The 15,861-nt window shown below is 35.7% G+C and overlaps 1 protein-coding gene across 1 annotated transcript in view; it reads left to right on the top strand.

Moving 5' to 3' along the window:
- Emcn (endomucin) overlaps positions 1–15,861 on the top strand; it is a 106,170-nt gene that overhangs the window by 85,242 nt on the left and 5,067 nt on the right. The window contains exons 9-11 of the mRNA XM_015484598.2: positions 1,690–1,714; positions 2,890–2,951; positions 8,745–8,818. Of these exons, the coding sequence (XP_015340084.1) occupies positions 1,690–1,714; positions 2,890–2,951; positions 8,745–8,779 (122 nt within the window). The 3' untranslated portion in view covers positions 8,780–8,818. The remainder of the gene's footprint in view (positions 1–1,689; positions 1,715–2,889; positions 2,952–8,744; positions 8,819–15,861) is intronic.

The raw sequence follows: 15,861 nt of genomic DNA, 5'->3' as shown, positions 1-15,861 counted from the left end.
TTATCCAAAGTACAGGTATGAAGACACGAATTGGTGTGAGTATACTATGTATACAATCAGGGATATGAAAAATTGTGCACTATATATGTAATAAGAATTGTAATACATTCCAGTGTTATATATAATTTTTTTAAAAAAAGAAATATCTTATATTTTAAAATTGCTTGAATAGGAAGATTTCAAAATATGTTATTTGAAAAGTTGAATTAAAGAGAACTCTGAATATATAAAATTCGCTCCATTATGAAGAGTTATTTTGAAGACATATAATTTCTCTGAAATGAAGTTCAGCAATTATGTAATTAGCCAAATCTGTTTGGTTACTGTTAACTTTGTTTTCCAAACAGAATTCACAGCATTTTATCATTAAATTAGCACCATTAAACACCCGCAGTTAATCGCTCTTCAAGTATGTGGGTGAGACTTCATTAGGTTCAGAAAATTAGTAAACCTACTCCGCTCTCTGGAAGACAACATGAATCAGAGTTCAGCATGAAATTAGATTTATCTGGATAATGTTGACAAAGGCTGAGCTTTAACCCAAGTAAGTAGGTGCAAATGCAGAAAGCTGTCTGTTGATGTGCATCTCTCTGTCAATGAACCCATTATTATAGTTCTCCAAGAAAAAAAATATTAGAATGGGCATACAAAAATTATCAGCTCATTTTGAAATGGGCTATGAGACCACAGGTGATATTGTCTATGACACAGGAGTTTAAAAATGTTGTTAAAGCCGTTCTGATGGAAAGAAGTCGAGGTTCAATGGCACTGGTGAAGAGTACGCAGTGCTATGGATTAGATGGTAGGGATTAAGAATTATGGTTAGGTGATGTAGGCAAAATGTTAGGGGAAGTTAACTCTTTATGGAATAATGGTCAAAATGGATGGCATTATATTCAAAGAGCATATCCCAATGACAAGAGCTGAATTAGACCTAAAAGGAAGTTCAAGAGACAGGAGGTGAGCAGAAAAGAATACAATCAGGAGCATGACAAGGAGCATTGAAACAATCATATTAAATAGCCCAATGCAAGTGTTGATCCCCACACCCACTCTAGAATGGGGCATCATTATATAGAAGGGCTCATTCCAAATTCTCACCTGAACGAAAAAGGTGTTTCCTCCCAGGCACTAGAAAAGTAGCTTGGCAGAGTGTACAAATAGTCCATTGCTATTAGTAGCCTGGGTGACATTTTGCAGGGCACTTTAGAAAAATTAAATGAATGGTCCGAAGATGCAATTAGAAACAATACCTACATTGTATCTCACCAGGAATGCAGTGATTTGTGTCCTAAGAAAGAGCAGCACATAAAGGAAAGTAGAAAATTCAATTCTCTGGTATAAAAAGGTAATTTAGTACTTGGAGGAGAAGTTTCTTAAAGATATTAAAATAAAATGAGAATTTTCTAAAGTGGGTTGTACAATAATGGACAGTATTCCGCAAAGTAATATGAAACTAATATTAAAATCAGTCCAGAACTAAGTTTAGTGGAATTGTTCTAATTAAGACAATCCCAAGAGTGTCAGGATGAGTATAAACCACACCCAAACAAATGTCTGTGAGGCAATAAAAAAAAAAAAATTAAAAGCTGGCTTTAGAAAGAGAGTTTGAACAGAAAGCAGTAGGGGGTCTCAGACTTTTGGTAGTTAAGCTCCTTGAAACTCTAATACAATTGTCTTCTCTCCTAGGAACACCAGAAAATGGGAATGATCAGTAAGTAAGGCCATATTGCTTTTTTCCTCCTAGAAGCTCTGCCCCCACCATTTACATAGTGAAAATGCCAGATCTTTTACTTATTTTTTGTGTTGTTTTCTTAAAAAAAAAAAAAAATGAGAAAACACCATATACCAAATATAGGGTTCAACTACTTGTCATTTATATTTAAATGCCTTTATTTAACAGAAAAATTCCCAAAACTAAAATAGAAGATTGCTCTTATGTGTGCATAAAGTGGGCAAATAAAAAATAAAAAGACAAAAAATAGAAAATATAACTCTGAAGAAAAATAGCATAGAAAACATACCTAGAGTTTTAAGATTGTTTTCCCAGGGAAATTCCCTTCCTCTTTATCACAGTTAGGAACAAATTGTGCCTATATCTTGAGTCATCTCTGAGTGACTTCCTCTTAGCAGTAGATGATTATCCTACTTTGGCTGCATTAAAACAAATGAAGACATTATCAGAAATCCAGGCAACTGTTACAGCCCAAGTGAGGCACAGAGACATGATAAATCTTGAAAAGGAATTCTGTGGTTTTCTTTGTTGACCTGCATTTGTAGCTTGCATTTATATAAGTTTTTTTTTTTTTTTTTTTTTTGTTTCACTCGGGTGTGAATGCTACGAATAATATCCCTTGGTCCCCTACCCATCTGAATTAGAAGTGGAGCTTCTTCAGATGTTTAGAGAAGGAACTAAGGTTTGAAACTGTTTGGAATCTGGGAAGCAATAAGTGGGAACTCTTGGTTTAAACAGGCGGTTCAGTCTACACTGCAGTATCTCAGGACCTCATGAAAAGAACATCCCCAGAACTCAGCAACAGCCCATAAGGTTTGGAAACATGTCTGCATTCCGTATCTTCCCTCTCATATTCAGAGCTGGAGATGTGAGCAATGGACAGGTGCTCCATGTCATCCATATTAACGTTTAATTGAGCCAGTGAGCACCACTGTAACAGAGTGATGGGGATTTACTAGCTTGATTACAGAACTGGACAATGCTAAAGAATGCATATGTATTTGTATGTGAAAAAAAAATAATTTTGCTGTAGAACTGCATGATGATATTTCATGTGTCTTTTCTTCGTGTTGTGTGTGCCGTATTTACTTCTTTGCACAGATACACAATGCTCGTGACTGTTATGCTAACTTAATGTTTTCTGTTTTAAATAGACCTCAGTCTGATAAAGAGAGTGTGAAGCTGCTCACTGTTAAGACAATTTCTAATGAGTCTGGTAAGTTCCCAATGAAATGAAAAACTAGTTATTTGAAATCTAACTATAACCTTGGATTTGTTCATAGGAAACACAAGCATAACTTCTTTAGAAATAGTCAATAACTATCAATAAATATAAATTTCTTGTATGAAGGAAAGATATTCTAGAAATGTCATTTTCATAAGATTGTTGGACTAGCTTTTTAGAGATGCCCATCTATTAATGGGTGGTGACTCAACATACTTCCTATTCTGTAGGAATGGCAAAAAGAATATTCAGGTTTTTGGTAGGTTTTTTATTATAATGGTTATTTTGTTTTATTTTTGGTAATGGCTTCCTGTAGTCAATTGGAAACAACATAAATTAACCAATTAAAATATAAATCATGTTCCATATCATTACATATAATTTTAATTGAGCTTCCCAATAAAGACAAAGCACAATTTCTCATTGATAAAAATCAGTTTCCTTTCTAATTTCTTATTTACATATATTTGATTTGAAATATAGCAGTCTTTCAAAATATAGGTAAGATTCACATATGTTACATTTGTATCAAGAACAAATAAAAAGACAAGATGCTAGTTAGCTCTTAAAAATAAAAATGCACAAATTTCTTCTTGTTTAGAGTAGACCAGATGTTAAGTAACTAAAAGCACAAAATAGATAAAGTAACAACAATTTTATAAGTTTTACAAAATAATCCAAATAGCTCCAATTTAAATAACATTATATTAATACATCTACCATATTCAGTCCTTCAAATTTTATTTCTAACAAATAGTCCCAGAATACATGTTATACAAAGTGATAGCTACAGAATGGTAAACTGCACTGTAAATATTTCTTCTAGTTAAAAACAATTTGGTAAAATAAAAAAACTATCAGTATTGCCCCAAATCAACAGCAAGCTATCAAAGGCTAAATGTTTAGGTTCCAATTCTATGATTAGGTTTAAGCTCTGGCATTCAAACCAGAACAAAAGTCACCAGGCAAACAGAGGACTTAAATTGTATTTAAGTCCCAGGGCCCCAGAGCCACCACAGACAAGCCCAACCCCTCAAGAGAGCCATTTTCCTTTAAGAAAGACCTCTTTCATTGCTGTATGTATTCTACTCTTTGATTCATGCATTTCTTTTATCCCTTTCTTATTGTTTCTCTTAGGAGTAGCCCCATCTAAAGGTGCAAAGGAGTAAAATTTATCCATAGAATACTTGAAAGTCACTTTCACCCTTCTTTTTGGCCCAGAGACAATAAGCTAGCTCCCATTCTCAGAGTGCATGCAGTGGTACATGGAACAGATCATGGTGGGATGATTAAATTGACCCTTGACCCTCTGGACTTAACTTCTTCCTAAATAAGTAGTCAGGTCACAGGTCTAAGGAGGAAGGATCAACACGGAAATAATAAGATGTGTTCTCTAATACTTCTAAACAACTTCAAATTCCTACTGCTTTCAAGAAAATAACCTCTCAAAGATCAACCCAGTAATTACCAGGGGAAATAGCTGGTGAGAGGTGAAAACTGAAAATAGTGATCCAGAGCAGATTTGAATCACCCAGAATTGATAACTTAAAACACAATAATATCCAAAAGGTCCTTGTACTATCAAAATTTTTATTAAAACTTGTCACTAACAATACTCAGAGATCATTAAACATTTCCTAATAAATCTCTTTCCACTGTCTTTCAAAACCTTTTCAAATATGTTGATTAAACTATGCTTATCACACTTAACAGAAGTTATATTAGTAAAATCATTTTTATTTAAGTATCTCAGGACCAATGGTGACATTTTGCCTAAAACAAAACTGAGACAAAAATTCTGAAGTGATTAGGTTTAAGTTCACAGGGTTAGCCCAAGTTTTCTACTATCACCTACATGAACATCTTTTTCAAATACAGAAAATAATTTGATGAAATAAATATCTAATTTATTTAAGTCAATCAGAAATAATGTTATTATAATTTATATTATTTGTTTCAAGGCCTAAGAAATACAGTGTTAATGTGCATAAGTGGGTTGCTCTCTGAAATGTGAGCTTCAGTGGCCATGATAATTCTTTGGAACCCTCATTTCTTCAGTATAGAAACTCTGGACTTCACCTCAACATGAACTGTGTTATTTTAGAGGCCAATAAACAATGTTTCCAAGGAAACCGACCTCTGCTGCAGTTCACTCTCAGGGAAAATGCCAGTGGATGCTAACTTTTCTGGGTTTCTAGAAGCCTCCATGAGTAACAGTTAGAATTCTAGTCCTTTCTCCTGGGAAGATAGTTCCTCTGTTTAGGTCATGATGTTTATCCATTCATACTCTCTGCTTCCTTTAAATACATTCTCTTTCAAGTAGCATCTTCTGCTGAAATGTAAGCCCATCCATGATGAAATTCAGAGCTTTCTTGAATATAAAAGAAAAAACTTGCAAGAATAGTAAGAACACACTTGGCTTTAGTGAGAAATGTTGTCAAGTTAAACATCACCATAGTTGACTTCAAAACACATGTGTGACATGATGCATTCTAAAACATGATTCGCATACCACATCTCAGAGAGTTCATATACATTATTTCACTTTTAATATGTGAGGCTTTAAGAGTTAAGAAGAAAATTGCTTGAACTAGTCAAGAAAATATATAACTGGGGCTGGGGATGTGGCTCAAGCGGTAGCGCGCTCGCCTGGCATGCGTGCGGCCTGGGTTCGATCCTCAGCACCACATACAAACAAAGATGTTGTGTCCACCGAAAACTAAAAAATAAATATTAAAAAAAGTTCTCTCTCTCTCTCTCTCTCTCTCTCTCTCTCTCTCTCTCTTAAAAAAAAAAGAAAATATATAACTACACAGAAGAAAGAAAATGCAATCACCAAATTTGTTACTGAAAGCTAGGTCCTTGTCCCCTGTGCCAATAAAGAGGACATGGTTTGAGGAAAAAGGAAAAAGGTTTTATTGTTCTGCTAGTAAAGGAAAAGCACAAGGGACCCCTGTCCCAGAAGCTGTGATTCTCCCCATTAGGAGGAACAGGGAGATTTTTAAGAGATGATTCAAAGGCTACATACCAAGTGCTCTCTATCCTGAGTTATAATTCACTTTGGGAGACAGTGATTTTTTAGATCTTCTGGGGCCATCCCCAAGTCTGAATTACTTTGTTCCTGTGGTGCTGATATTAGTCTTGAAAATCAGGATCTCGTCCTTGTTCCCCTGGTGTTGAAGATTAAATACCCAAGAAACACACCAAAGCAAGGGTAGAAAGCAAGTTTTATTTAAGGGATAGAAAAGAGACAGACTTCTCCGGAGAGGAGAAAGGGACCACCCAGAGCTGGTGTCAGTGGGAAGCAGTGGGTCTTGCCCCTTTATAGGTTTTAGGTTTTCTTTTTCTCATGCCCCCATCTCCTCTTATCTTGCCTACAAGCAAGAAAAGAGCAGCCCAGGGGTTACTCATTAGCAACTCCTTGTCTTGGGAGGAGCAATTCCCTGGAGGAGTAGGTAACCTTGGTAACTGGTTGAGAAGAGGGGGAAGTGCTCTGGAGATGTTAGCATTTTATTTCTTTTCTTTGAATTAGCCCCATTTTAGAGACTCCAACATCTATCATCCTCTACTCTGACTACCTGCCCTTTGTCACTGTTTTAGTGAGTGTGGCTCAAGGTCAGATAACTCTGCCTAGGATGAGGAAGAAAGTTAATCTGGTTTCCCCTGAGATTAGGAAGAGGGGAGAGATTAGGGAGGAGCAGGGAGAGGGAAAGAGAAAAAAACATGTCTCTTTTAAAAAATAAGTTACAGTGGCAGAGCCACAAGGGCTATATTCAAAGCATAAAGTGGACCACTGTTGCAAATTTAGTGTCAAAACATTACTTGATTTTGAACAATGTGAAATGCAGATTGGAAAGCATTATAATATTCCTCTGCTTAGAAAGCTCTGAGAAATTCTTATTACCCAAGATTAAATTAAAGCCCTTAGCACATCTATAACCCCCCCTACCCCCGCTTGATGTGCCCATCCTCTCTAGCTCAGTTTTTGAACCACTTAGTAATGCATGTTCTCTAAACTTCAGGCACCTTCTTTTCTCGCTGAGTCCTAGCCCTTTTGCAAGAATGAGGAAAAGGTCCCTTGCTCCCCTTTGTGATTCTCCCCTCCTCTCCTGGCCATCATGGGTACCAACACATCAATACCAATTAGTATATTATGGTAATTACTCATTAAACAAAATCACTTTTTAACTTTTTTGCTTATTTATTTTTAAAACTGTGTCTATTAACAAGAAATGAACAAAAAGTTGAAAATAAGTACAGCATTCATAGATGTATAAAGCCATATGAAGATTCATCTTTCTTCTCAATTCTTCACTGGTTTATGCTCTGCAATTCCACTAAGACTTCTTCGACTGTCCTAGTTTTCAATGGTCTTTTCTTCCTAATTTTGCAAAATTATATGTTTTACTGACATACAATGTTTCTTGGTGCTTTAAACTACTACTTAATTTTTAACTACATTATGCATGATTGGAAATAGAAAAATAAAAGAATACAAAAATAATTTTAAGTGATTCTTGATACAACCACTGTTGGTATTTGATGTTTTTCCTTTCGGCTATTTGTTCTCCAGGTTTGTGTGTGTTTCACCTGCTTGTACCATTACATCATTATTTGCATCGTTATTATAACTGTTAATGAAATCACAGTGTTATTGAAGCTTTTTCACATTGTCTACTCCTGGATTAGAACTTGAAGGGAGCTATTAAGAACTGTAATAATTTTCACATGAATTGATTCACATGGTTTCTAGCAGATAGTAGAGGGTAAATAAAAGTTCATTTAACAAAATACCTGTACTTCTCATGCCTGTACTTCCTAGCCATGGTTTCCAGGGAGGTGCAGTACCTTTTGCAAAATAATAATAGTTAGCAAAAGGTTGTGAAGGGAGGCTGTGAGGGCAATCACATTGTGCCTGCCTCTTTCAGAGCACAGCCCCAAATATGTTCTCCTTGTAAGTCTCTGGCACTATTTATTACTGCCATGACCATGCATGTAACCAGTAACATCCACAGAATCCCCAAAAGACATTTTCCTGACCACCGTCAGATAAAAGCTGAAGCAAAATGAATATATTTATCCAAAAAGTTGGGGATGTTCACCTATATTGTTTTATAGAGTGTGGCTGACATTGATGCTTGATTCTGCCTGAAGGATACTGGTGATGTGAAATACATTAGTCATAAATTCAGTGGGATGTAAAAAACATGCTTGGGGTCTCTTGGCTTCCCATCATTCTAGGTTAATATATTTATCACTGGTAGATGGTAGAATATCACTGCAATTTTGAGTAAGGTTGCCTGAGCTGCCCTATATGTCACCAATGTGTTTGTGTTGGTCTATAAGTTCATTTTCCCAAAACTCTCAGTGAATTATTTAGACAGAAGGACCCTAGAATTTCTTCCTGATAAAATGGCACTTTGGATGGATGACATGGGTTTGCTCAGGCAAAGCCAGCTCATATAACAAGCCAAAATCAATGATAAATTCCCCAGGGTGTCTCTGTTGTTATGGTCTCCCAATTGACATCTCCCTTTCCAGCGAGTTAGTTAACACTGCTCCTTTAGGGTGAAAATGGATGATGGTCAAAGAAAGCTCATAAATCTTGGTGAATAATTTCCAGGCAATAGCAAGAGGCAAATTGTGGCTGTAATGATAACCTTGCAGGAGAACTGAACTTTCCTTAACAAAAACAAAAAACAAAAGAAAACAAGCCAAGAAACCCTATTTTCATCTTTAGCCATTCTCAGAGCACATAGATCAAAACCTATCTTCTGTTCTTAGGTGAACACTCTGCACAAGGAAAAAGCAAGAACTGACAGCTTGATGAATCCTCCTTACACCTGGGCAATAAATATGTAAGTTTCCTAATTCCACTCACTCTGCTACTCATTAATATCTGTTATCTTAGCCTGCTGCACCTTAGATTATTTCCAAAGACTTTAAAACCTGAAAATTTAATGGTTTGTGTCAGTGAAATCATCATTGTCTATTTGTTTCAAAACAATATCTAAGAAAAGTTGCCAGAAAAATTAATGTCTTGATGGTTGTAGAAGATTTTTCCAATTTACCTGCCTATCTATGGAATGACACAATTCATTCTTCCTGCCTGTTGATAATATTTCCTTATAAATGCAGTCTGTGCCTACCTGGGCCAGTAAACATATACTAACAGTGGTAGTTAGACAAGATTCTATAGTTTACTGATCACTCACAGGACCCAAATGACAATGCTTGAAAATCTGTAGTGTATTGCAAGAAAAGGATACAGTATAGGAGCTGCATTAAAGATATGCATCACAGTCATAGGCTGGCTCAGGGTCAAGAATGCATAGAAGCCGGGTAGAAGTCCAATTGCCTTCCCTCTGTAGGGACCATACCAGCATGCACTTTCTCTCTCAATCCAGGAATTATGAATTTGCACACAAAACATATCAAACAAGGTGATGAAAAATACAGTGTAAGTTGGGGTTTCTTATGCACAACTGATCATGCAGATATATTGGGCATATTTTTGCTTTATAACCAACTGAATGACTTGATCCAGTGCAATGCAGATACGTTTCTTGTTTTAGTAAAATAGCTCATGTCAATTTCAGGGCTGCTCTGGAATTGCTCAATATGGGCTTGTCTTAAACTTTCCTAGAAACAGGTCAGGAGATTTTCTTCTGATGTTAATTTAATTGTTATAAGAAGCAATAATTACATGCTATTATGATTAACATTTGATGCTTTATAGAACCTAGAGAAGAATATATCATTTGGGATAAACAATTTTAAAAAATCAAAAGAACTAATACATACATGCCCAGATCTGGCCTGAGTACAGTGATAGCCACTCTGGGTAAAGTGTCTGGCATGAAGAATATCATTGATATGTTCACTGCCTCTGTCGACTACTCACCTACTAATATGGTGTCATTACAGACACTTAGCAATTGCTTGTTGAAGAATAGGTGCCTCCATTCTGCTCTGAGTGTAGCAGAATATAGAGATAGAGATTGCCATCCAAATGCACACATCACTATTAGAATTTCATCCCTTTATAGCCAGTAATTAGATGTAGATCCGAATGGAAAGGAATTTGAGAGTTTATCCATTCTTTTATAAACATGAACATTTTCAGGTGCCAAGTTTGAGAAGTGAGGTGTTGAAACATGTGGGTCAGCTCTCACTAATATATAGGAAATGTCCTTGCAGACCAGCTATGGTTTCTCCACAATCCTGTGGCTAGTGAAGGGATGCCTTCTTGATTATCAAAATGCTCAAAGTGTAGAAACAAATTGTCCACCTTAAAGAAAGACAAACTCTGGTAAGCTGAAAAAGAAAAAGAAGGAAACTGTATATAGAAGCCAAGGCATAGTGCTGGCCCAAACAAATTTAATAAAAGAAACTATTGTCTAACTCCAATTCATTTCTATTTTTTTGTACTTTAAAAAATATTCCTAAAAACAGAAAGAATTTTCTCCAAAATCAGGGACAAAACAAGGACATCCACTCTCACCATTCCTATTCAATATAGTTCTTGAAACTCTAGCCAGAGCAATCAGACAAGAAAAAAATATTAAAGGGATACAAATAGGAAAGAAAGTCAGATTATCTCTGATTCCTGATTAGATGATTCTATATCTAGAAGATCTAAAAACTCTACCAGAAGGCTTCTAGACCTGATATAAATTTAGCAAAGTAGCATAATATAAGATCAAAATATGGGCATCAATAGCTTTCCTATACTCCAATAATGAATCTGATGAGCAAGAAATCAGGAATACTACCCCCATTCACAATAACTTCAAACAAAAACAAACAAACAAAAACTTGGGAATAAATCTAAACAAGGAGGTGGAAAGACCTCTACAATGAAAACTATGGAACACTCAAGAAAGAAATGAAGAAAGACATCCCATGTTCTTAGGAAGAACTAATATTATCAAAATGATCATACCACCAAAAGTATTATACAGATTCAATGCAATCCCCATCCAAATAGCAATGACAATCTTCACAGAACTAGAGAAAAATGTTGTAAAATTCATTTGAAAGAGTAAAAGAAGAGTCAAAGCAATACTAAGCAAGAAGAGGATGCTGGAGGCTTCTCAATTATCTCAAATTATATTAGAGACCTATAGTAATAAACCACAGTGTTGTCATCCAAACAGATATGAAAATCAATGGAAAAGAATAGAAGAAACAGAGACAAACATAAATAGTCATCTGATATTTGACAAAGATGCAAAAAAAAAAAATGTTTTGGAGAAAAGATAGCCTCTTTAACGAATGGTGCTGGGAAAACTGGATATTGATATGTAAAAGAATGAAACTAAATCCTATCTTTCACACTTCACAAAAATAAATCCAAAGTAGATCAAAGACCTAGGAATTAAACCAGAAATTTTGCAACTGCTAGAAGAAGACACAGGCTCATTACCCCAACCTATTGGCACAGGCACTAACTTCCTTAACAAGACTCCTAATGCTAAATAAATAAAACCAATAATCAATAAGTGAGATGCTATCAAATTAAAAAGCTTCTTCAGAGCAAATGGAACAATTAAGGGCATGAAGAGAGAGCCTACACAATGGGAAAAAAAATTTTCCAGCTACTAATTCAATAGGAGATTAATATCCAGAATATATAAAGAACTAAAAAACTTACACACACACACACACACACACACACACACACACACACAAAGCAATAATTGGTCAAAAGAACTAAACAGACATTTCTCAAAAAAAGGGAACAAAAATAACCAACAAATATATGAAAAAAAATTTTCAGCATAACTAACAATCAGAGAAATGCAAATTAAGTATGACTGCACATATGGGGCAATGCTCCATCACGTACAACCAGAGAAATGAAAAGTTGTGCTCCATTTGTGTACAATGAACCAAAATGCATTTATTTGTGGGGGAAAAAGGTGCACTCTACACGTGTACATTGTTGGTAGACTGCAAATTTGCATCACCACTTTGGAAAGCAGTATGGAGATTACTGAAGACTAGGAATGGAGCCACCATAGGACTCGTCTATCTCTCTCCTTGATATTTGTTTTCATCAGCTTCTTTGCTGGTGTGACCAAAGGACCTGCCAACAACAATTTTAGAGGAGGATAAATTTATTTAGGGCTCACGGTTTCAGAGGTCTCAGTCCAAAGATGGCTTACTTTACTCCTTGGGGCCTAAGGTTGAGCAGAAAACCATGGTGGAAATGTGTGGCAAAGGAAAGCTGCTTAGGACATCACACTAGGAAGCAGGAAGAGAAAGAGAGAGAGGGAGGGAGAAAGAGGGAAAGAGGGAGAGAGGAAGAGACTAATCCTCTCACCATGGACAAAATATAAAACCCAAAGGCACAGCCCCAATGACCCACCTCCTCCACCACATCTTAGTTGCCTGTAGTCACCACCCAGTTAATCCCTATCAGGACACTAATGCACTGATTAGGTTAAGACTCACATAATGCAATCATTTCACCTTCAAACTTTCCTGTATTGTCTCACACATGAGTTTTTGGGATATACTTCATATCTAAACCATAACAATACTTATCCAAAAGAATTAAAATCAGCATGCATAAAGACACAACCACATCAATATTTATAGCAGTATAGTTCACAATAGTCAAGTTATGGAACCAGCCCAGATGCCTGACAACAGATGAATGGATAAAGAAAATGTGGTTTATATACACACTGGAATTTTACTCAGAATTAAGGAAGGATGAAATTATGTAAATTAGTAAATGGATGAACCTAGAGAACATCATGCTAACTGAAATAAGCCAGGCTCAGAAAGTCAAGGGTCAGATGTTTTCTCTCAAAGGCAAAAGCTGGAGCAAAATAAGGGGGAAATGGTGGGGGATTATTTCATGAAAATAGGAGGGAGATCAGTGGAATAGAGGAAGGGGACTGAGAGAGACGGAGGAGAGATGGGGAAAAGGAGGAACTATGACATGAAATTGACCAAATTATGCTATGTACGTATATGAATATCTTACTGTGGATTTCACCTTTATGTTTGTTTGTAAAATAAACTAACTTAAAAACAATGAATAAGTAAAAGAAAGACCAGTAGTGGAGAGGAGGGGCATTAAGGAGAGGAGGGAAAGAGGAAGTACTGCAGACTGAAATAGAGCAAATCATATGTGATGCTCTTATGATTATGTAAAAATGCACCCATTATGTGTAACTATAATACACTAATAAAAACATTAGAAATATCCCTGGCCTCTGACTTGCAAAATCAAAGGTATATAATTTTTGTTGCTCCTCTGTGGCATTTTGAAATGATAGAACCATGTTCTAAACAGTAAAGATCAGATATTAATGGGAATAAACAGGTTGGACATCTGCCTATTCTACTGTCTTAATTTTTCTTTAATACATACTTCTATCACCAAACTAGGAATTGAAGAACCAGTAAGTAATTACCTTCTAGGTTGTCAGCTAGAAGTCATAATCAAGAGATTGAGAATAAATAAGAATATATTCATCAGTCCTAGAGTATATAGGGAAGGAAGTTAAGAAACCTTTGAATTCAACAGCAAAAAATGATTTAGAAATACTCACCTATGTTAAAAATTTCCATCTAAAAATAATATTTTAGATATATTTAATGCTTTTTGCTTCATATATTGATCAGTTATTTTGTGCAGAGGATTTTATTTCACGTGATTTTGCAGGGCAAACAGGAATTCCAAAATCTTTAGGAGCCATGGTCCTTGCCTTCTGCAAATCATTATCTACTGGGAGCATGAGATTTTGCACAAGAAAACAATTAGAGAAAAAAGTTAAAAGCTATATGGGTATGATTGCTGCTGACTCATCAATTCAAACTTGTCCTAAAATCTCTGCTATTTTTACCTTCAATAGGAACCTTCAATAGGAAGGTTTATAGGGCTTTCAGAAAACATTATCTTTCGCTGCAGATTTCTTGCTATATTCAGGGACCATAATTTTGTTTAGAATAAGAAAGGGATGGGGCTGGGGTCGTGGTAGCACATTTGCCTAGCATGTGTGAGGCCCTGGGTTCGATTCTTAGCACCACATACAAATAAATAAAATAAAGGCCTATCAACAACTAATTTAAAAAAAAAAAAGAATAAGAAAACGATTATTTTAATGTAAACTTATTATTTTAATGTAAACTTATTCTGTATAATTCACTTTGGTCTCAATTATGAGAACAAAAGTGGTTCCACTTTTGGTACCACCCTTGAAATAACAACTTGTGCCAAAATAGCCTGTGATAAGTTTTGAAGGCCCTTTGAATCAGAGATGTGAGATAAAGTTACTATATGCATTTCTATACCTATTATTGTTCATCTGCAGGAAAAATGTGTCTGTTTTCTTTTTCTGAGATGAATTCTCTTATGATAAGGAGTGGCAAGGATGACAGCTCAAAGAGATCTTTTGCTCTACATAAAACTTCTGCTAAGACTAGAATTTCTAAATATAAATGTGGACCAGGCAAAGTACACTCCTTGATGCCAATAAGTGGTCTAAACAAACATGTTCACTGAGTGTGGGGTGTCGACATTAGTTAATGATACCTACTTGTGGGGAAAATGTTATAAAGAACTAAACATAAAAAATGAAATAGAGCAAAAAAATTAAGTAGGATTTATTGAGTCTGCTTGGCTGATAATTTTTAAAAACATAATGTCCAGGATATACAAAGAACTCAAAAAACGTAATACCAAGAAAACAAATAACCCAATCAATAAATGGGCAAAAAAACTGAATAGATACCTTCACAGAAGAAGAAATACAATCGATCAACAAATATTTGAAAAAATGTTTAGCATCTCTAGCAATTAGATGAAAATCAAAACTACTCTAAGATTTTATCTCACTCAATTCAGAATGGCAATTATCAAGGATACAAGCAATAATAAATGTTGGCAAGGATGTGGGGTGAAAGGTACACTCATACATTGCTGGTGGAACTGCAAATTGGTGCAACTACTATGGAAAGCAGAATTCCTCAGAAAACTTGGAATGGGACCACCATTTGACCCAGCTATCCTACTCCTTGGTTTATACCTAAAGGACTTAAAATCTGCATACTATAATAATGCAGCCACATCAATGTTTATAGCAACTCAACTCACAATTTCTAAACTATGGAACCAACCTAGGTGTCCTTCAGCAGATGAATGGATAAAGAAATTGTGGTACATATACACAATGGAATATGACTCAGCCTTAAAGAAGAATGAAATGATGGCATTTGCCAGTAAATGGATAGAGCTAGAGAATATTATGCTAAGCGAAATAAGCCAATCCCAAAAAACCAAAGGCCAAATGTTTTCTCTGATATGTGGATCTAGTTCACAATAAGGGTGTGGGGGCTATGGAAAATAGAGTTGCTTTAGATTAGATAGAGGGGAGTAAAGGAAGGGGAGAGTGTATGGAGGAAGGAAGGATAGTAGAATGAATCAGGCGTTATTACCCTATGTACATATATGACTACGCGACCAATGTGAATGTACACCATGTACAACCTGAAGAATGAGAAACTATACTTCATTTATGTATGGTGTGTCAAAATGCATTATAATGTCATGCATAACTAATTAGAACAATTTTTAAAAAGAGACAAAGGAAATTCAATGAAAAAGAGAGGAATTCTAATATATCATGATTTAAGACTTCCAAATACAAGAAATTACCATTAAAAAAACCATAATACTACCGGTAATGGTGGTGCACACCTGTAATCCCAGCAACTCTGGTGGCTGAGGCAGGAGGATCACAAGTTCAAAGCCAGCTTCAGCAACTTAGCAAGGCCCTAAGTAACTTAGTGAATCCCTGTCTCAAAAAATAAAAAGAGCTGAGGATGTGACCCAGTGGTTAAGCATCCTTGGGTTCAATCCCTAGTACCTACCCACCCCCCC

This window comes from Marmota marmota, unplaced genomic scaffold (assembly GCF_001458135.2).
Source record: "Marmota marmota marmota unplaced genomic scaffold, marMar, whole genome shotgun sequence".
Classification (NCBI taxonomy): Eukaryota; Metazoa; Chordata; class Mammalia; order Rodentia; family Sciuridae; genus Marmota; species Marmota marmota.
This window is presented reverse-complemented; position numbering and strand designations above follow the sequence as displayed.